At 48.7% G+C, this 22410-nt stretch overlaps 1 protein-coding gene across 7 annotated transcripts; it reads left to right on the top strand.

Moving 5' to 3' along the window:
- The first annotated feature begins 510 nt into the window (after positions 1-510).
- SMARCC2 (SWI/SNF related, matrix associated, actin dependent regulator of chromatin subfamily c member 2) lies at positions 511-21985 on the top strand. 7 transcript variants are annotated; one of them, XR_007517227.1, is made up of 30 exons: positions 511-690; positions 2794-2913; positions 3537-3622; positions 4093-4174; positions 4270-4362; positions 4979-5048; positions 5301-5370; positions 6261-6336; positions 6466-6597; positions 6703-6818; positions 7194-7318; positions 8543-8602; positions 8741-8778; positions 9053-9183; positions 9494-9565; positions 13533-13646; positions 14351-14504; positions 15173-15265; positions 15500-15619; positions 15714-15776; positions 16140-16398; positions 16636-16797; positions 17068-17132; positions 17367-17502; positions 17580-17746; positions 18261-18395; positions 18836-19217; positions 19518-19943; positions 20548-20732; positions 21482-21985. XR_007517227.1 is itself a non-coding variant. In XM_049883537.1 (29 exons), the coding sequence occupies exons 1-29, from the start codon at positions 580-582 to the stop codon at positions 20622-20624; spliced, it is 3732 nt and encodes a 1243-aa protein (XP_049739494.1). In that variant the 5' UTR covers positions 511-579; the 3' UTR covers positions 20625-21985. The 7 variants fall into 7 exon arrangements, 6 of the variants coding, with proteins under 6 accessions (XP_049739494.1, XP_049739495.1, XP_049739493.1 ...); XM_049883537.1 differs by having other exon boundaries at positions 15503-15619; positions 20548-21985; XM_049883538.1 differs by having other exon boundaries at positions 17367-17457; positions 20548-21985.
- The last annotated feature ends 425 nt before the right edge of the window (positions 21986-22410 follow it).

Genomic DNA, 22410 nt, shown 5'->3' with positions numbered 1-22410 from the left:
GGAGTAAGAGAAAGGTCCCGGAACAAGGTGTTAGGGGTGAGAACCTCTGGAAGAGTTTAAAGGGGAGTTCCTGGGGATGGATGGAAGGAATGTATTGTGGAAAGGGGTTTGGAGTTCTTTGGGATTATGGACTCTGGGGTTACGGATGTGCAAGGAAGGAGAGGACAACTCCAGGCTGGGATTCCTCAGGCGACGTCCTAGAAGTAGGTTAGAGACGTACCCCATCCCTCGAGCTGAGGCAAAAGAGAGAAAGGGCTTCGCGTCAGGTAAGGGGCGTTTTCAGGAGAGTGGACGCCCCCTCCAGGAAGCAGCCGCTTCCCAGGAGGCCCCCGACGCTGCTGCCGCCGCCGCCGCTGCCGCCGGGGAGGCCGCCGGGTCTGGCCCGGCGCAGAGCCTCTCCGCCGCCGCCGCGCCCGGCCGGCCGGCAGGGGGCGCTGCGCGGGCCGGGGCCGGCCCAGGCGGCGGGAGGCGGCGGCCGCGGCGGCGGGAGGCGGCGGGAGGCGGGCGGAGGAGGAGGCGGAGGAGGCGGGAGCTGAGCTGAGCGGGGCGGACGGCGGCGGCGGGCCCGAGCCCGAGAAGATGGCGGTGCGGAAGAAGGACGGCGGCCCCAACGTGAAGTACTACGAGGCCGCGGACACCGTGACCCAGTTCGACAACGTGCGGCTCTGGCTCGGCAAGAACTACAAGAAGGTACGCGGCCCGGACAGGCAGGGCCGCGCGGGAGCCGGGGGCGGGACAAAGGCGCTGCGACCCCGCAGTCCCCCGGGCTCCTGCCCACCCTCCTGCCGCCCCCGGCCCCTCCCCCGCGACCTCCGAGCAGCTCAGCGCGCCCTCCGCCCCGCCCGGCGCCCCGCGCCCCTCCCCCAGCCCATTTTACCCCCACCCCCAGCCTCGGATTCCAGCCCCCGCCCCTACTGCTGCGCCCTCTACCCCTTGTTTTTCTCTGCTGCCCCGGCGGGCCCCGGTGCAAGCAGACCACCCGCTCTTAAGCCACCGGCTTCCCGCTTTTCTGGGAGAGAGGCCCGGGGGGAGGGGGAGGGGGCGGACGGGGCACCCAGTGGGCGCCCCCCTAACGCGCCCGCCACAGTGCCGGCCAGAGCTCCCCACGGAGCCAGGTACCAGGAGGGCTGAGGCCTCCCTGGTGCTTTGTGTGTGTTCAGAGATGATGAAAGCAGGAGCGTGAACAGCCACAGAGCAGGCCCCTGGCTGATCATCGGCCTGAAATAAGGCCCCCATCTGGGGATCACCTGTCTCCACCGCTCATCCCCCAGCCTCCATCTAAGAGGCACCAAAACCTCTTTGGGAACCAGGGTATAGGAGTTTCTAGGGAGCGGCCTCTAAAACCATTCCTTGGCTTCACAGTGAAGGCATCCAGCATCTAGCCTTGCATTGCCATGGGTTTGGAGTTCAGAGGCTAGGACAAGCCTTATAACTAGCCTCCCACCATCAACCCCATGAGTGAAGATAATAAAGTAGTGAACAAAGGACTCAAGAAGCCTTACCTGTCCTGTTAGCAAACCTTTTCCTAGTGTCTTCTTTGTCTTTGGGCCTGGTAAAAGGAACGTTTACATATAGGGTGTTTCGCTGGAGATGGTCTTTGCCTCCTGTCTTTCCCATTACCCCCAATTAGGGCTCTCTTTCTACTTTCCAACTCTTCCTGTCCAGCCTTGCAGCCTGTCAGAAGTGTGATGGGTAGACTTCCCCTCTGATCCTGGCTATGAGTCTGGCCCTGTTCTCAGGGTCTCCCTGGGTGTCGGAATTCTGACAAACAGCTGCTGGGTCTGTTTGTGGCCTGTCTGCACCTCGGTGTGAGGCTCTGGTTCCCAGGCTTCTACCTTTGACCTTTTGGAAGAAAGATCAGGCTAGGAGCTTTTAGTCTGTGGCCCTGGAGGAATTGACAGTCTGTGACCTGGTTCAGCTTTCATGCTCTTAGCTCTTTGTTATTTACCTTTTCCTTCACTGATCTCTTTACACCTCCTACTGAGAGGAGTTCTAGTCTCTGTGCTTAGGGTTCAGGAAACAAGGGTCAAAAGGTAAGAGAAAGTTAACCTCTGGATCGGCTTCAACTAGGACAGAAAGGCTAGGATGCTAGACAGTGTAGTATGGAAATGTTTAAGTAGTCCCACGTTTGTTTTTGTCAGATATATTTTCCTCAGAAAGGAAAGATACCGTCTTGGTGTTCCCCACCAGGCAAGTGCTGGTCCTTCCCATCAAGGAGGGCCTACACCAAGCCTCGAAGACATTTGTGCCCAGTTCCTATTACAATCAAAACATACAAGCTTTTTCTCAGTCTTCTTGCCCTACCTCACTTCCTTGTGTCTTTCTCATTAGGCTAATTTTAGGGGGGAGTCTTGACCTTCCACAAAATCCCTCCAAGAAATAACACTGTGGTCATGTTTAGTGAGCCCTGTAGGCATTGCTTCCATGGCCTGAGCTCCATAAACCTTCAGTTATTTTACAACCCTCTGTGTTGTTGGCTAGAAATCAGGTGCCACGATAACAGGGTCCTGCAAATCATATTTCAGGATATAGCTGAGGGAAGAGTAGGAAGCTTCCTTCACTCCCAGCACCCAACACTGGCAATCTGTGCTGGTGGCAGCAGAATTTCATCTTCCTGGTTTGGGATGTCCAGGGCCTCCTTTCTGCTGTTTTCTTTACCGAGACTAGACATCTGGCGAGGAGAGCACTATTTTCTCAGCTCCAGATGCTTCCAGAGCACCTGTGGAAGAATCTGGGAGATGGTGGACCTTTTATCTAAGGTCATTTTCCTTTTCTTTCCTTCTCTTTCCTCAGTATATACAAGCTGAACCACCCACCAACAAGTCTCTGTCTAGCCTGGTTGTACAGTTGCTACAATTTCAGGAAGAAGTTTTTGGCAAACATGTCAGCAATGCACCACTCACTAAACTGCCGGTGAGTGCAAAACCAAGGGGGCAAATCCTCCAAACTGGAGAGGGGGTTGTATCTTTTGCATATTTGTAAATTTCCGGATTTTTGAGATCTGGGTAATTTACTGCCATACCTGCCCCTAGTTAGGGTATTACAGGCTTGACCTAGTCCCCAAGTTACCATTCCCTTTGTCTTAATAATACTTTGGGCAACAGGTTATCTCAGAGCATCTTGGCTCAATCCACGAAACCCTCATGGCATGGCTAAAAGTGTATGAGGTTTGGATTTGCACAGGCTGGTGTTCAGATCCTGGCTCTGCCACTTGATGTCTTAGTGGTCTTGGGCAAGCCACTTAACCTTTCTGAGTCTTGGTTTCTTCATCTCCAGATGAGAGTAATAATAGCTACCTTGTAGGGTTTCTGTAATGGTCAGTGAGGTAACCTAGTGAAGTGTTTGGCACAAGATGGTGCTTTGTGAATATTGGGTTCTTTCCCTTCCCTCTTCCAAGCCACATGATACAATGGTTAAAGAATTCCAGTTTTGAGAAGGAGATCAGTCCAGCATGGGGTAGAAGGAAAGGATTGTTAGGTGATAAGAGAATTTAGGATGTAACTCTCACATACTTCTTCCCTGTCTCAATTTTATAGATCAAATGTTTCCTAGATTTCAAAGCAGGAGGTTCCCTGTGCCACATACTTGCAGCTGCCTACAAATTCAAGAGTGACCAGGGATGGTGAGATGCCTTCTCTATGCTTCTTCCATCTAGTTTAGAGGGAATCCGCCTTTATAATTCTCTGGGGCCTTTTGGGGGCTGGGAAGGCATAGGCAAAAATTCTTGTGAGTCTCTCACTTTGCTAGGTCAGTATGCCTGAGTTAGAAGGTCAGAAAAATGGCTGAGAATCAGAGGCAAAATAGTCTCCAAGAGTGAGTGAGTATATGTGTGTGTGTGTGTATGTATGTGTGTGTGTCAGTGTGTATATTGTAGAGGGAAAGAAATTCTTAGGTTGGCATCTCAGTTTTTCTTTGTCCTTTTGGACTAAGCACAGGGTGATTCAAGGAGTTGAGCTCAGTGAACCCCAGATCCCAGGTCATATTGGCAAAAGCAAGATCACCTCCCAGTTTCCCATGTTAAGAAGTTGTATACTCAAACCTCGTCCCCAAACCTGAGCTATACCACTCACTAGATTATTGCCCCTTTACAAGGCGGCGTTACGATTTCCAGAATCCATCACGCATGGACCGCAACGTGGAGATGTTCATGACCATTGAGAAGTCCTTGGTACAGGTAATAGTCAAGAACACTCCGCATCTCTCTTCCTTCCCTCTGTGAGAAACACCCTTTCCCCATAATCTCTTCCCTTCTGTTTCTCCTCTCCACAGAATAACTGCCTGTCTCGACCTAACATTTTTCTGTGCCCAGAAATTGAGCCCAAACTGCTAGGGAAATTAAAGGACATTATCAAGAGACACCAGGTGAGTAGGTGGATCAGGGGAGATCTCATAAGCTCCATGACTTTCTCCCTGGCATATTCCACACCAAAAAGCAGCCCTGAAGTACCATGTTTTCTACTGCAGAGGTAGCCGTACCTACCTGGAGAAAGAATAGAGTTAAAGCCCTGAGTCTCTCTCTCTCCATCTGTTTTTCCCATTTCCCAGTCTTGACAGGTTTGGATCACTGTTGTTAGAGATTGCCCTGTCCTGGGGAAGAAAACATCCGCTTCCACTGAGCTAAAGGCCTGATTCTAGATAAATGAAATCCTTGTTCTTTGGAGCTTAGTAATAAACAAGCAGATGTCATGGATAGGGGACATACAGCCCACTTTAAATTTCCCATGTGTAGATTATCTATTCAGAGGATTATCTAGCAGTTTTTTAATTTTTTGACTTCTCCCCATTATTAGCACAGTCCAGCAGTTAACCTCTGCCGCTCTGGTGGTGTGTGCTTAGAGAATGCAAACTATCTTAAATACCATCCTAAGCAAAATATGATAAGGAAAGCAGGTCTGTGGTTAAATCTTATTTTGATGTATTTACACCGTGGGTAATTTAAAGGGGACCATATTTACATGTTTCTCCCTGTGCCATCCAGGGAACAGTCACTGAGGATAAGAACAATGCCTCTCATGTTGTGTATCCCGTCCCAGGGAACCTAGAAGAAGGTGAGACCTGAGTTGTCCTGGCCACTGCACTGGTTTGATGGCTTGGACCGGGAGGTGGAGGACAGCTCAGATCACCACACAGGGTCTGGGCTTCTCTCTTCTTTCAACCCTGAATCCTCCTACACTCTTAAGTTCCCATTACTGGGTACCCTGCTGTAACAGGGAAGTGCTTAGGGCTTTTGTTCAGCATTATTTTCTGTGTATCCTTTTAGCTTATACCTCTCCCTTCTCCCTCTCTGTCTCTATCTCCAGAGGAATGGGTACGACCAGTCATGAAGAGGGATAAGCAGGTTCTTCTGCATTGGGGCTACTATCCTGACAGGTGAGGATGGGTTCCTGGTGCAGGTGTAAGTACATGAGCCTGGCCCCAAAGCCCCAGAACATCTACCAGAGCAAGAAGGGGCTCTCTCAGGGTTATTTTTAGGCCAGTTAATTTGTTCTCCCCTGCCAGCAATTATGTGAAACCTCTGTCTTGGGGGAGATTTGGACCTGGTGGACTATGCTTGGTCTAAAAGGATTGGGGCTTTATGTGTGAAATGGTTATCCCGACATAATTTGTGATAAGTAAATGTTAAAAACAATCTAAATGTCTAATAGTAGGAAAACGTTTCAGCAAATCTGTTTATAATCAGTGGACTATTATGCAGCCTTTAAAATGGTATTTGTGAAATAACACGAACGAGTTATAGATTATTAAGTACAAAAAGGATGTAAAACAATATCTAGTGTGATTATAATTATGTAAAAACAAAATTGCTCAAAAGAATTACTGGGAAAAATATATATTGAATGCCAAGAGTTGTGTTAGGACACTGAGGTTCTGTTAAGGGTGATGGAAAAATTCAGAAACAGTTAAGGGTGGTGGTTGAACAACGTGATGAACGTAATATCACTGAACTGTAACACGTGAAGGTTGTTGAAATGGCAAATGCTTTATTACCTATATATTTCTTATAATCTAAGAAAAGAAAAAAAAAGCAGTTGTGTTAGGGTGATGAGAGATAATTCGTTTCTTTGTCTGTTTTTAAAATTTTTGTTATGTGCTTTTATTACTTTATAATGAAAAGAATCCCAATATTATTAGGGGGAAAAATTATACTACAAAACAACCCAACGACCCAATACTTTAAGTAACTAGAAAAGATAAAAGGTCTGCACTTTTCTACAACTGCATCCCATTGATTCTGCTTCACGACTTATTTCCCATGGCAGTTATGACACATGGATCCCAGCTAGTGAAATTGAAGCCTCTGTGGAGGATGCCCCAACTCCTGAGAAACCTAGGAAGGTGAGCTTTTCTTGTCCCCCTGCCCAAGAATTACAACAGGACTGACCACACTTGGGAGGTAAAGCGGAGTTCCTGTGCCCTTGGGCTGTGGCTTCTAGGCTCCTCTCCAGCACTGCCTCTGTGCTTCAGGTTCATGCCAAGTGGATCCTGGACACAGACACCTTCAATGAGTGGATGAATGAGGAAGACTATGAAGTAAATGATGACAAAAACCCTGTCTCCCGCCGAAAGAAGATTTCAGCCAAGACACTGACAGATGAGGTGAAAATCCCTCTCCTTTCTTCCTCCGGCCCTTAGCCTAAGTTTCAGGACAAGTCTTTGCTGGGAATTGTTGGCTGACATTTGTCCCAATTCTCTGGGCTACAGGTGAACAGCCCAGATTCAGATCGACGGGACAAGAAGGGGGGCAACTATAAGAAGAGGAAGCGCTCCCCCTCTCCTTCACCTACACCAGAAGCTAAGAAGAAAAATGCTAAGAAAGGGTATACCAGCCTCTAACCTGCCCCCACCTTCATCCTTCTCTCCACACCATGTTGAAGGAAGGAAGGACAGACCCTTCCCATAACACCCAGCCCTGACGTGGGGATGCCATAATACAGCAGGTGTGCTGAGAGGAGGTTGGGAAGCCTTCTTCCGGGGCCTAACTGTTAGTTCTGTTTCAGCCACCAGTAAACTCAGACAGAGTTTAATCTCCAAATGAAAAGCCTTTGCCACTTCCCATTACTTTGTAGCTACTGGTTTCTGTTTATGCTCAACCCCACTCTTGGGATTCTCTCTCATTCCCTGGCCTTGAACCTCAAGTTCCAGGACTCCTTGTCCAAGGATGACTGGGTCCTTTTTCACTCTCTCTTTCCCAGCCCTTCAACACCTTATACCAAGTCAAAGCGTGGCCACAGAGAAGAGGAGCAAGAAGACTTGACAAAGGACATGGATGAGCCTTCACCAGTCCCCAACGTAGAAGAGGTGACATTGCCCAAAACAGGTACAGGCCAGGGCAGGCTCCTGGGACCCACTCCCACTCCCTGTCTTGCCCCCGCTGTGCCAAACCTCCTGACTGGGCTGATTTCTCAACCCAGCTCCAGATCTAGAGGCCTTTTCCCTTAAATTCAACTGGTTATGGAAATTATTTTCATTACCATGAAATTCTCTAATTTCATGTCCTAGCTGAATTGTGGACTATGCTTTGCACCTGACAGTAGTTGTCTCTAAACTTGTTTTGATTATGTACACCCATCGGTAAAATATATTTGAGCACAAATTATACACATGTACTATTTTACCAGGCCCCTGGGTTGTGCAAATGATTTGCACTCAACTACAAACCTGAAGCTTGGTGGTTTGAACCCACCCAGTGGTACTATGGAAGAAACGCCTGGTGATCTGCTTTCATAAAGATTACAGCCCAGAAAACCCTATGGAGCAGTTCTGCTCTGTAACACATGGGGTCACTATGAGTCAGAATTGACTTGATGGCAGTGAGTTTTTGGTAATATTGTATCACTGTATTAGGAACATTGTAAAACATTTGCAAACAGAAAAATTTAAAGGATGAGATTAAAAAAGAGTTCTGATATTGTCTTCCTGTATTCCAGTGGCTAATCTTTTGTTTCTTATGTGAGCACTCCACTTTGGAGACCATCGTTCCTCAACTCTGGTTTGCCATCTGTATCCCATAGACTAGCCGCAAGTGGCCCAGCGTATATTTCAGGGGTGGGGCTGGGGTGCTGCTGAAAGGGAGGGGTCTGGGCATCAGTCAGAGCAGCTCTGCTCTCTATCCATGTTTTCTCCTGAGCTTTCATCTACAAACTCATTTAAGGACAGTGTTCCTCTGTTTTAAAAAATGTTGAAGATCTACTGCTTCTCTACAGAGTGATTTGGTCAGAGCCAGTCTTAGTCCATTAAGTGCTTACAGACATGTAGATGGAGATAAGGGCCTATGAAAGACAAAAATGATTAATGAATGTACATACAGAAGTAAGATGCTTGCTTATAGGGAAAAAGTTAAGCAAAGTTTTTGTTGGAGAAGGGGAGAAAGTAGCAAGTGAGTTTCAAGCCCTGCAGTGAATGTGACTGGAGGAAGTTATTACATTTTATTATCAGATGGAGAAAATTTGTGGGAAGTAGATTTCTCTAGAGTTTTTAACAGTGAAGAGGTGAGGCTTGATTTAGGAAGAATTTGTCTCATAAAGTAACTCTCTTCTGGCAGTCAACACGAAGAAGGACTCGGAATCAGCCCCAGTCAAAGGAGGCACCATGACTGACCTGGGTAAGATGGGGAGCCTCTTGAGTGAGGTGGTCAGAGCCTAGCGCAGAGGAGAGCTCAGCTGTCTCCTTTTCACTTCTAATGGGGCTTTTCAGTAGGATTCTCCCTCTGCAGCCTCACATCTTACTGTTTCTCTTTCAGATGAACAGGAGGATGAAAGCATGGAGACCACGGGCAAGGTGGAGCCAGTTTAGAGAGGCCCTACCTCTCTATGTGATTCTGATTTGTGATCATAAAGTTTCTTCTGCCCAGAATCTTCCACTGCTCAGACTTTTCTCACCCTAGACTAATTCTAGTTGTCCAAAACTCCGACTCTTTCAGAACCCTGGGGCCCATAACTGTTCATTCCCTTCACCCATCTTCGGTGTCCACGTTCCTGGGGTGTGGGAGGAATAGAGGGTGGCTGGGGGGAAAGTGGGGATGCTGAGCGGCCAGCAGCCTCCATACTCATAGGATGAGGACGAGAACAGTACGGGGAACAAAGGGGAGCAGACCAAGAATCCGGACCTGCATGAGGACAACGTGACTGAACAGACACACCACATCATCATCCCCAGCTATGCTGCCTGGTTTGACTACAATAGGTATTGACACTCCACCTCCTCACTGAATCCCATTTCCCCAGCTTCCGGGGTCATCGCATTCCTCCTCCTCCCTCCAAATAAGTTATTTCTTCTTCAGCCACATAGAGACCACGGTGCCCTTCAATTTTAGATGAGCTCCTGGTCCCTTTTTGAGTCTTACAGGTCTGGTGGGAAGTTCTCCCCAAGTGTCTAGTCCCTTTCTACAGTCTCCAGCTGGCTGCCCACCTCACCTTCCAGGCTGTTCTTCCTTTTGGGACTCACATTCCTCCACCAGCGCCTTCTACTGAATCCACTCTGGCTTCTTTTGCAGCGTTCATGCTATTGAGCGGAGGGCTCTCCCTGAGTTCTTTAACGGCAAGAACAAGTCCAAGACTCCAGAGATGTAAGGAAATCTCAGATCATGATTCTTTTTCTTCCTCCTGTCCCATTCGCCCTTCCTAATTCAGCAACATTCAGTTTAACATACATTTCTTGAGTTCCTTCCGTGAGCCAGGCACTATTCTAGAGCCAGATGCCATGCTAGGCTTACAAAGACATGATCTCTGCCCTTAGCCAGCCCCAGCCCAGTACTTTGACCACAGTAGCATGACCTCTGGGATCTACTCAGAGGTGATATGAAGCATGCTTTTCTGCATAAAACAAGTACTTGCTCCCATGCCTCAGAGCCTTTCAACCTGTAGTTATTAATACTGTCTAAAATGCAAATATTCCTAGGACAAGTAATAGCTTTGACTATAATGTAAATGACTATTAATCAACCTGGTCCCTGAGAGTATGTTTTGATAGAAAAATAAGTGAAGGCGCTATGAAGACCCTAAGTCCCCAAATTAAGGGATGGAGAGGGCTCTCTGGGAGAGGAGTATTATAGAAAATGCAGGCTTGGGACACAGAAGTCTTTATCTCCTTCAAGCTTTTGCCTTAGGCCAAACCTGCTAGATTTTGGATGAAAGTTGTTAATCTTCTATGGTTAGGGAAGCCAATATGATGAGTAGGTGGGTGAGTCTTAGTGCTGAGGCAAGGCTCCCTGGGAACAGAACTAGCTTTCTTCCCAGCTGTTCCCCAGCCCCCCTGCCCCCCACCACCCCCCATGTTTCTTCCCCTGTCATTTGGTATGGTTTCCTCCTCCTGTTTTATCTGGGGAAAGTAGTATGTGAAGAAGACTTGCTCTCCTCACAGAAAAAGGAAATAGTGACCAGGTGACATGGGTTCAACATGATATGCAGGCAGTGTTGAACACAAACTGTTGTACACTTTGAACTTTTGGTATAAAATAGTTAATGATGATAACTGCCTACATTTAATGAGAGCTTACTATTTACCTATGCGTCAGAGCCCTGATGGTGCAGTGGTTAAAAGCTCAGCTGCTAGCCAAAAGGTTGGCAGTTCGAATCTACCAGCTGCTCCTTGGAAACCCTGTGGGGCAGTTCTAGTCTGTCCTCTGGAGACACTATGAGTCAGAATTGACTTGAAGGCAATGGGTTTGGTTTTTTAACAGGTTTGGTTTTTAACGGGTTTTTTTCCTAAGTGTTAATGATTAGAGAATATCCATATATGCCTACAAGGAAGACAATTTAATACGACTATTATTCAAATTTATGCACCAACCACTAATGCCAAAGATGAAGAAATTGAAGAATTTTACCAATTTCTGCAGTCTGAAACTGATCAAACATGCAATCAAGATGCATTGGTAATTACTGGTGATTGGAATGCAAAAGTCAAAAACAAAGAAAGATCAGTAGTTGGAAAATATGCCCTTGGTGATAGAAATGATGCCAGAAATTGCATGATAGAATTTTGCAAGTCTCGAGTTGTAATATTGAAGGATTCTATGGGCAAAATATTGAATGACACAGGAAGCATCAAACGAAAATGGAAGGAATACACAGGGTCACTGTTCCAAAAAGAATTGGTCAGTGTTCAACCATTTTAGGAGGCAGCGTATGATAAAGAACCGATGGTAATGAAGGAAGAAGACCAAGCTGCCCTGAAAACACTGGAGAAAAACAAGGCTTCAGGAATTGACGGAATACCAATTGAGATATTTCAACAAAGGATGCAATGCTGGAAGTGCTCTTTCATCTATGCCAAGAAACTTGGAAGGCAGCTACCTGGCTAACCCAATGGAAGAGATCCATTTGTGCGCCCATTCCAAAGAAACATAATCCAGCAGAAAGCAGAAATTATCGAACAATATCATTAATATCACACACTAGTAAAATTTTGCTAAAGATAGCTGAAAAACTCTTGAAATAGTACATTGACAGGGACCTGCCAGAAACTCAACCCAGATTCAGAAGAGGTCATGGAATGAAGAATATCATTGCTGATGTCAGATGAATCTTGGCCAAAAGCAGAGAATACCAGAAAGAATGTTTACCTGTGTTTTATTGACTATGCAAAGGCATTTGATTGTGTGGATCATAACAAATTATGGATAACATTGCGAAGACTGGGAATTCCAGAACACTTAACTGTGCCTATGCAGAGCCTGTACATAGACCAGGAGGCAGTCATTCAGACACAGCAAGGGGATACTGCATGGTGTAAAATCAGGAAAGGTGTACGTCAGGGTTGTATCCTTTTACCATACTTGTTCAATCTGAATGCTGAGTAAATAATCTGAGAAGCCAGACTATCTGAAGAAGGATGTGGCATCAGGATTGAAGGAAGATTCATTAACAACCTACAGTATGCAAATGATACAACCTTGCTTGCTGTAAGCAAAGAGGACTTGAAGCACTACTGATGAAGGTCAAAGATTACAGCCTGCAGCATGGATTACACCTCAGCATAAAGAAAACAAAGTCCTCACAACTGGACCAATAAACAACATCTTGATAAATGGGGAAAGTATTGAAGTTGTCAAGGATTTCTTTTTACTTGGATCCACAATCAACGCCCGTAGAAGCAGCAGTCAAGAAATCAAACGACACATAGCACTGGGCAAATCTGCTGCAAAAGACCTCTTTAAAGTGTCAAAAAGCAAAGATGGCACTTTCAGCACTAAGGTGTGTCTGACCCAAGCCGTGGTGGTATTTTTATTAGCCTCATATGCATGCAAAAGCTGGACAATGAATAAGGGAGATTGAAAAAGGACTGGCACCTTTGAATTATGGTGCTGGTGAAGAATATTGAGTGTGCCATGGACTGCCAGAAGAACAAACAAATCTGACTTGAAGAAGTACAGTGAGAATACTCCTTAGAAGCGAGGATGGCAAGATTTCATCTCACATACTTTGGACATGTTATTAGGAGGGACCAGTCCTTGGAGAAGGACATCATGCTTGGCACAGTAGAGCGTCAGTGAAAAAAGAGGAAGACCCTCAACGAGATGGATTGACACAGTGGCTGCAACAGTGGGCTCAAACATAACAATTGTGAGGGGGGCACCTGATAGTAACAACATCTTAAGTGTCCTGCATATATTGACTAATCTTTACATCAACCTTAGAGGTAGGTACTGTTATCATTGCCAGTTTACAGATTAGGAGACTGAGGCTTAGAGGGGTTAAGTCACTTGCTGAAGGTTACACAGCTAGCAAGTAGTTAGACAGGATCTGAACCATTTAGTCCGGCTCATGCTCTCAGTCTTTCTACTATACAACATAATAGCTCCCATCTTTTTCAGCTCCTACAATATGCCAGGCATGGTGCTAGTACTTTACAGACCTCTGATGAAGGTCAGAGATTACAGCCTTCAGTATGGATTACACCTCAACATAAAGAAAACAAAATCCTCACAACTGGACCAATAAACAACATCTTGATAAATGGGGGAAGTATTGAAGTTGTCAAGGGTTTCTTTTTACCTGGATCCACAATCAACGCCCACAGACGCAGCAGTTATTCTCAACAGACATTCCATCTTATAGATGAGAAAATTGAGGTTCAAAACATTTGGGTAACTTGGCCAAGACCATCATGGTAGAACTGGGATTTGAACTTAGATCCTTCACCTTCAAAACATATGTTTTCTACTGTGTCATGTTGAATAGTTCGATGCACAAGTAAGGATTTCACCTTTAATATCTGAGTTTGGAAATAAGAGCACCTTTTCTTACCCTTTGATTCCTTGTTCAAAAGTTGGCTGAGACATTCCCAAGTTCAGCCAAGGAGAGAATTCATGTAACTAAAACACCCCACCAAGGAAGATGTAAGAAATGTTTGAGTCCCTTGCATCTAACACATAGTAGGCACTCAGTGTTTATTTAGTTGAATGATCTACTTTTTTCTTTGTTTCTCAGGACAGGAGGTGTCATTAGCTCTTTTGTCTTTCTGTTTACTCTTTAGCCCTTGACAACATTTACTTTTCTTCCTCTTGTTCATGTCTCTCTCTTTCTTCTAAGCTACCTGGCCTATCGAAACTTCATGATTGACACTTACCGACTGAACCCCCAAGAATACCTCACCTCCACTGCCTGCCGCAGGAACCTGGCGGGTGATGTCTGTGCCATCATGAGGTGGGTCTTGTGGCTGAGGGCAAGGGGTATGTGAGTATGTCTGCCCACAGATGTCTCTTGGCAGAAGTAGAAATGTACAGAACCTAGGGAATGAGAAGAGAAAAAAGACTCTAGAGAAAGGCAAAGTACAGGTTTGGGTATGAGTGGCTTGAGGGAATGGCAGCGGCATTCTCTAAAGCGTGGAATAAAGGAGAAAGAGCAGATCAATAGTTGAAAGAAGGTTCTTGAATGGCACAGTTTGTGCTTGACTGCTAACCAAAAGGTTAGTGGATTGAATCCACCCAGCGGCACTGCAGAAGAAAGGCCTGGCAATCTATTTCCATAAGAATAAAGCCATTGAAAACCCTATGGAGCTCAGTTTTACTCTAAAACACTTGGGGTTGCCATGGATTGGAATCAGCTCAGTGGCAGTGGGTGTAGTTGAAAGATACTGGTTCAGTTTGACTAGATATTCAGGAAGAGAGATATTTAGTAGGTGGCTGAATATGGAGGGAGGTGCAGGCTAGAGATACAGTTTTGGGTGTCACTGGCATTTAGGAGGAGGGTGAACAATTGGAGTAGATGGAGTATTCCAGGGAGTAGAATCATTAGAGAAGAGGGTCAAGGAAAGGGGGAGCTTTATGCTCCCACTTCTACCCCCAGCCCTCCTCCTTACATACCTTTCTTGCTACCCTGGGTGACCCTGTTTCTGCTTCTCCTCACAGGGTCCATGCCTTCCTAGAACAGTGGGGTCTTATTAACTACCAGGTGGATGCTGAGAGCCGACCAACCCCAATGGGGCCTCCACCCACGTCTCACTTCCATGTCTTGGCGGACACACCATCAGGGCTGGTGCCTCTGCAGCCCAAGACCCCGCAGGTAGGGTGAGGGGCTGTGGGGACAGGGTGGGGTTGGTGTACAATTGGGCTTCTTTGGACTTTTCTTTTTTCTGGATTTTTAGGGGAATGGTTCAGGAGTTTTTTGAGACTTCTTCCTTTCCTTTGGGATGCACAGGGCCACAGGAGTCAGCTCGTGTGTTTAGCACCCTCTCTCAGCCTCTGTACCTAAGACTACGAGGACTTGCTGAGACAGAAGGGCTGCTCCTTGTCCTCAAGGAGCAGGCAGTCTAATGTAGGGGATGGAGCAGATAGAGAAAAATGGCTTAAAATGAACTTGCATGACATTTTAACTTTGTCCTACATTTTTCATTTTTGCCTCATAATTATTATCGCCTACATTTTTTTTTTCACTTCCATTTCATACATTACAAGAACTAAGAGGAGAAATGTTATGTGGCTTGCCCAAGGTCACGGAGAACCAAATCTAGGATTAGAACCTAGTGGTCCAGCTCCTAAGAGAACCTGTAAAAAATATGTGAATACAAATGGATATCATGCCAACTACTTATTAATTATTAAGGGTACATGGGACAGTGGCATGAGTGCCCCAGAGCTTGTGGGCCACCCAGCATTTGGTCTTGAGGCCTCCACAGCCTTGGCCTGGTCATTTCCTGCCCAGCCTCCATGACACCAAGCTCTGTCCCCCAGGGCCGCCAGGTTGATGCTGATACCAAGGCTGGGAGAAAGGGCAAAGAGCTGGATGACCTGGTGCCAGAGACGGCTAAGGGCAAGCCAGAGCTGGTAGGTGGGGTGTAGACCCCGCTGGGCTTCTTATTTGCCCCTTTATTGGGGGGCCCCTGCCCGGGGAAGAAGAGACATAAGAGCAGAGGAGCTACAGCAGTAAGGGAGGAAGTCCCCCTGAGGGGTATCCTTGGCTTTGGGAAGGAAGCTCCTTCTGTCTGTTTTCTCTTTCTGTCTGCTTCTAGCTCCCTGTGGTTACTTGTACTCACCTCTTTCTTTCCCTTCCACACATAGCAGACCTCTGCTTCCCAACAAATGCTCAACTTTCCTGATAAAGGCAAAGAGAAACCAGCAGACATGCAGAACTTTGGGCTGCGCACTGACATGTACACCAAGAAGAATGTTCCCTCTAAGGTATGGCGATGTGGGCTGACTTCAGAGGCTGGAGAGCCTGTACTCCTCAGAGATCATCGGCTCCTCACGCCTGACCCACCTGTTTCTCCTGCAGAGCAAGGCTGCAGCCAGTGCCACTCGCGAGTGGACAGAACAGGAAACCCTGCTACTCTTGGAGGTAATTGGGGCAAGGAAAGGAGAGTTCTACGAAAACGGAAGTGGCCAGGGTGCCATCCACACTTGTGAGTGGCGAGAGCATGTGGAGTCTGGAATGAGCAGAGCATGACATTGCAGGCCATCTCTGCCTTCCCAGTGCCCATTGCACCTTGCCTCAGGGAGCAGCTCCAGGTTGGGGATTTGGGCCATTTCAATATCTCCGTATCCTTTCTTATGCTACTTGGAGAGTCCCCTTGAGCCCGGCAGAGTACACAAATACCAAAACACAGAGCTTTGATGCCAGCTGCCGTAGTGGAGTAGGGGGTGTTGACCTTCCAGGACAGTGGCTAAGTAAGCAGAGTTGTGTCTCCATCACTACCACCAGGCACTGGAAATGTACAAAGACGACTGGAACAAAGTATCAGAGCACGTGGGAAGCCGCACGCAGGACGAGTGCATCTTGCATTTTCTTCGTCTTCCCATTGAAGACCCGTACCTGGAGGACTCAGAGGCCTCCCTGGGGCCCCTGGCCTACCAGCCCATCCCCTTCAGTCAGTCGGGCAACCCTGTCATGAGCACTGTGGCCTTCCTGGCCTCTGTTGTTGATCCTCGAGTCGCCTCTGCTGCCGCGAAGTCAGCCCTAGGTAACGTGAAGGGGTCCTGGCCTTCTTGGTTTGCATTTGAAGGGCTGGTTACTCAGACCTTGAAATCCCCTCAAGTTTGGCTGCCCCAGTAGCCTTGTCTGTTGCTGGCCTCGGCTGAGGCACCTGTCCAGCTCCATGCTGGTCTTAGATGAAGAGATGGGCTTGTGAGACTTTCTCAGGGAGAGCCAGAACTGCCTACCTGCCCTGCTCCCAGCTCATCCCTCCTGGGTCTTGCAGAGGAGTTCTCCAAGATGAAGGAAGAGGTGCCCACAGCCCTGGTGGAGGCCCATGTTCGCAAAGTGGAAGAAGCAGCCAAAGTGACAGGCAAGGCAGACCCAGCCTTTGGTCTGGAAAGCAGTGGCATTGCAGGAACCACCTCAGATGAGCCTGAGCGGATTGGTAAGGCCGGGCAAGTTCCCAGAATTTTTCTCCTTTCACCAAGAACCAGAGCCATCTGGCTACCTATACCATCCCTGCCTCCAGCTGGCATCAGAGCACAATGTGGATGGGCAGGATTGGTAATGTTTTTATTTCCCACAGGAATAGGAACTGTGGCCCCCTACTGGTCCTCTCACTAGGATTTTGACTGGTAGAAGGGACTGTTGGATAAGTGCAATACAGACAGACTCTGTATCAGCCATTTCCCATTTCTTTTTCCCATGGGCCCAGAGGAGAGCGGGACTGACGAGGCACGGGCGGAGGGCCAGGCCACAGATGAGAAGAAGGAGTCCAAGGTACAGAGGGATTGACTTTGGGCTGGGAGGGTGGAGGGGCCAGGTGTGGACCAGTGACAGAGGAGTTGTATAAATCCGCTTAGGCAGGCAAGAGCAGGGCTCAGATGGGGTCTGTCTCCTGGAGCCAGGTCACCTCTCAAGGAGAGAAGATTCCATTCCCAGTCTGGGTCCTGGTGTGATAATTAGCCACCCTAGCCCTTGATAGTCTCTACTTTTCTTTCACTGGGACTTTAGGAACCCCGAGAAGGAGGAGGGTCTGCAGAGGAAGAAGCAAAGGAGAAGACTAGTGAGGCTCCCAAGAAGGATGAAGAGAAAGGGAAAGAAGGTGATAGTGAGAAGGAGTCAGAGAAGAGTGATGGGGATCCAGTAGGTGAGCCTGTGAGGGTGGGAGGTGGGGTACAGGAAGAAGTGAAGCTCTCTGGCTAACTCAACCCTTTTCTGGCCCAGTGGATGCCGAGAAGGAGAAGGAGGCAAAGGAAGGGCAGGAGGAAGTGCTTAAGGAAGTAGTGGAGTCAGAGGGTGACAGGAAGACAAAAGTGGAGCGGGACATTGGTGAGGGCAACCTCTCCACCGCTGCAGCCGCTGCCCTAGCTGCCGCAGCCGTCAAGGCCAAGGTAAGGGCCACGACCAGGAGACCCAAGGGAAGCAGGTACCCCACTTCATGCAGGGGATCCTTCTTTGCTCCTCTCTTAAATAATGCTAACCTGTGTCCTTTTTATTCTTACCCTGAGAGGGAGACTTGGTCACCAGTTCTCTAAGCTTTTTTAATCTTTTACCATCGGATCTGTTTCTGGCTCTCTAGTTTTATTCGACTTTGTCTTATCCTTTGCCACGTTTTCTCTTTCTTAATATTTTTTTTCCCATATAATTTATTTTTGTTGTTAGAAATATACGCAGCAGTACATTGTATATCAACAATTTCTACATGTATAATTTGGTTATGTCGATTACATTCTTTTGAGTTTCTTTATGTTCTTTTAAAAGTATCAAGCCTGTACTACTCTCTGGGTTGTGACCACAGCAAGTTCTTTCTTAAAACCTGCCAGCCTCCACCCTGCCTTTCTCTCCCTGGGAACGTCTTCAGCTGGGTCCTCCCGCTGACGTGCCGCACCATCCCTCCATCCCTAGCACTTGGCAGCTGTAGAGGAGAGGAAGATCAAATCTCTGGTGGCCCTGCTGGTGGAGACCCAGATGAAAAAGTTGGAGATCAAACTTCGGCATTTTGAGGAGCTGGAGACGATCATGGACCGGGAGCGCGAAGCAGTGAGTATATAAGTCCTGAGAGATCACAGAAGAAAGGCCAAAGCTCAGAGGCTAGTGAATTGGTCAGGGCTGGCTTCCTAAGAAAGGTGAGTCTTTAGCCCATTTTGAAGGAGTTAAAGAACATAAACTGACGAGAGGAGTTGGAAGGTTTTCCAAATCAAGGTAACAGCAAGTTCAAAGCTTTGGGACTGAAATGAGCAAGGGCTAACCACCAGTTTGACTCCACTGCCATGAGAAACCTGTGTACATAGCCAAGGGAAATTAAGGCCGGGGAATTCATGAGGGTCAGGGGGTGGAGGACAGAGGAGCCCAAGATTTGATGTGGGGAACCACTGGAATGAGAGGCTGGGTGTGCCTGAGAAGGCAAAGCAGGGACAAGGTGTTTGCTTGCCTTTGGGTCTTCTGAACACCAAGTAACAGCACTCAATTGGCACTGGCAGCTGGAGTATCAGAGGCAGCAGCTCCTAGCCGACAGACAAGCCTTCCACATGGAGCAGCTGAAGTATGCAGAGATGAGGGCCCGGCAGCAGCACTTCCAACAGATGCACCAACAACAGCAGCAGCCACCTCCCACCCTGCCCCCAGGGTCCCAACCTATCCCACCCACAGGGGCCGCTGGACCACCCTCGGTCCATGGCTTGGCTGTGGCTCCAGCCTCTGTGGCCCCTGCTCCTGCTGGCAGTGGGGCCCCTCCTGGAAGCATGGGCCCCTCTGAACAGATTGGGCAGGCGGGGCCAACTGCAGGGCCACAGCAGCAGCAGCCAGCTGGAGCCCCCCAGCCTGGGGCAGTCCCATCAGGGGTACCCCCCCCTGGACCCCATGGTAAGTAGATGGGTTCCAGAACTCTTGCTGACAAGCTAAATGTTGTAGTTCCCCGAGAAGGGGGTATGTGATGGGAACTGGAGACAAGGATCCGCCTCAGTTTCTACGGATAGACTCACTTCTGTTATGTGCCTGACCAGCAGGGATCCCTCCCCAAGCCCAGACTTTTGGGATTTTGTTCCAAGGATTTGCCTTATTCTAGTGTTAGGAAAGGGGAAGGTGGCTGGATTATCCTTGCTATGTGAGTTGGTAAGCTAGATTTTAAACGTCTAACCTTCTCACTCTCCTCTTTGTTCCCAGGCCCCTCACCGTTCCCCAACCAACAAACTCCTCCCTCAATGATGCCAGGGGCAGTGCCAGGCAGCGGGCACCCAGGCGTGGCGGGTAATGCTCCTTTGGGTTTGCCTTTCGGCATGCCGCCTCCTCCTCCTCCTGCTCCATCCATCATCCCATTTGGTAGCCTAGCCGACTCTGTCAGTATTAACCTTCCCCCTCCTCCTAACCTGCATGGGCATCACCATCATCTCCCATTCGCCCCGGGCACTCTCCCCCCACCTAACCTGCCTGTGTCCATGGCGAACCCTCTACATCCTAACCTGCCGGCGACCACCACCATGCCATCCTCCTTGCCTCTCGGGCCGGGGCTCGGATCCGCCGCAGCCCAGAGCCCTGCCATTGTGGCAGCTGTTCAGGGCAACCTCCTGCCCAGTGCCAGCCCACTGCCAGGTGAGAAGGGTCCAGAAGGGGAGAAGGGTATGAGGGAGAGGGGTCCACACAGAGGGATGGCGTGTAGGTGGGGAAGAGGTCAGGTACAGCCTCCACAGTCCTTTATGAACTCTGGTAAAATTAGAATACAGGAGGAAGGCCTCTCTGGCTATTCTCCGCTTCCTCCCAGCCTGGCAGCTGCCACCTCTGGGATGACGTTGGGCCTTTCACTGATGGGCCATGGAGGAGCCTGTGGCACAGAGCATCTCAGTTGTAAACCTGCAAAGTCGCTCCTTGCTTGCATGGTGATCGGCATCTCCTTGCTTGCTCCCATCACATTCAAATGCCTCATTTAGCAAGCTCAGCCATAAACCCTGCCTGCACTCCGCCTGGGTGTATCCTGTGCCTTTTTAGAGCGTTCCCTTGAAGGCAGGAGAGTGATTTCGGGTATATGGGTTTTTCCCAGTGTGAGCTGGAGGATGTTGGGAAGAGGAAGTTGTATATCACGGGTACCTCTTTCATCTAGCCACCCATTGCACGCCATGCCCAGTTCTGTGTTGCCTGTGGTGGCCTGGATCCTTCTCCCCTGCTCACTGTAGCTGAATCATCTTTCTCTTCTCCACAGACCCAGGCACCCCGCTGCCTCCAGACCCCACGGCCCCAAGCCCAGGCACAGTCACTCCTGTGCCACCTCCACAGTGAGGAGCCAGCCAGACATCTCTCTCCCCCTCCCCCATGGAGATCAAGGTTCCAGGAACAGCCCTCCCCCATCACTGGGACCCCTCCCCAGCCTGGAGAGTTCATCACTACGTAAGGAAAGCTCCTCCTGCCCCTCCACAGCCCCCACCAGGACTGTTGGTGCCTCAGAGGCATGTGTTTTTGTAAGGAAAGCTCCTCCTGCCCCTCCACAGCCCCCACCAGGGCTGTTGGTGCCTCAGAGGCATGTGTTTTTATATCGGATTATCCAAGGACTTTTGTTGAAAAGCCGTTTCTAATGTCTGGAAGAGAACAGGATGGGAATGCTGCCCTCAAGGAAGGGCTGGGGAAGGGTACACTCCCCTCAAAAAACCTCTGCATTTTTTTGTGGCTGAACAATTAAAGCCTCTAAAAGGAAGTAGAGATTTTTAAAAAGCCACAGTTGGAGCTCCCTTCACCCACTAAAAAATAACTTACATCTTTTTGAGGGAGGGTGGCAATTCTAGGGAAGGGGAATTAAAGTCTGCGGAGAGCTCTGGGGGTAGACTAGGGTGCAGAAATCTGCCCCCCGAGCTCCTCCTTAGTGACTGTATCAGCTCCCCAACTCCCCTCACCTGCCTGCCCCCACTACTGCTCTGTCCTACTGCTTCCTCAGTGTTGCGGTTTTAGGTGCCCCCCCAGCTCAGCCAGCCATCTGATCTTTTTCCGAGTGTCAGTTTGTGTTTCTTTTTAAAAATCACCCGCTTAGTTGATTTGAGTGTACGTATTTGGTGGGGAGAATGTATTTGGGGGTTCCTATGGTAGATAAGGCGAAGAAAGGGCCCTAGGAGCTGTTCTTTTTTTCCTCCCCTGTGCTGTATCAGGGGTTCCTGGGAGACATGAAGAGGGGAGCCATGAAAAGATGACAAGTTTCTAAATCCTGAGATTTTCAAAAAGCACTTAAGCACCTCCTTCTTATGACTCAGTGTGCCACCCCACCCAACATCTTCCCTCTCCCACCAAGACCATCAGAACCTTGACTGGTAGCTAGGGGTTCCCTGGATGAGGGCACAGGGATTTGGGAGCAGTGGGGGAGGGGGACACCCAGCCTGGGGTAGCACCAGTCACATCCCCAGCTCGCGGTGCGACCCTGCTCCCCAGATTCCAGTGCCTCCCAGTCCCAGCTCTCCCCCTGTTCATCGTTGATGTGAAGGCAGATGTGATTCCAGGCTCTACACCCCAGTTCTTCTTGGTCCCGCCCACCAGGCCCTTTGTTCTCATGTCCCAGTGTTTCTCTTCTTCTGCGTCTTGGCACCTTTCTTCTGTTCAAAGTTTTCTGTAAATTTTCTTTCCTTTTTTTTTTTTTTTTATAAATTAATTTGCTTTTAGTTCCATCTTGTGGATGCTGTGTTCTGTGAGCTGTGGCCATCAAGTGGGGGGTTGGGATGGGGGCAGCATTCCATGAGCCCTTCACAGGGGCACTCATCTGGACAGAGACGCTCTGCAGGCCACAAGGCCCACAGATACTGGGCCCCTAACCACACAAGGCGAAAGGCACCACAGTTGTTGAGCACTGTGCACTGCTGCAGGAGGCTGGGCAGAGGCTCTCACCTGCCCTAGAAATAGCTGTTTAAGACCTGGGAGGACATCCCTTCAACCTGGAGATTCTGTCTTTATCCTTTCAGAAGTAGCTGCTTCATTCCTTCCCTTATTAGGAGAGGGGGAGGCAGGCATCTCACCTACTTCTGTTGTTATTGGCCCCCAGCCCTCCTGAGGTGACAGGCAGGCTCAGGCACTGCTAATAGGCCTGGCT

Source organism: Elephas maximus, chromosome 4, assembly GCF_024166365.1.
Source record: "Elephas maximus indicus isolate mEleMax1 chromosome 4, mEleMax1 primary haplotype, whole genome shotgun sequence".
Taxonomy (NCBI): domain Eukaryota; kingdom Metazoa; phylum Chordata; class Mammalia; order Proboscidea; family Elephantidae; genus Elephas; species Elephas maximus.
This window is presented reverse-complemented; position numbering and strand designations above follow the sequence as displayed.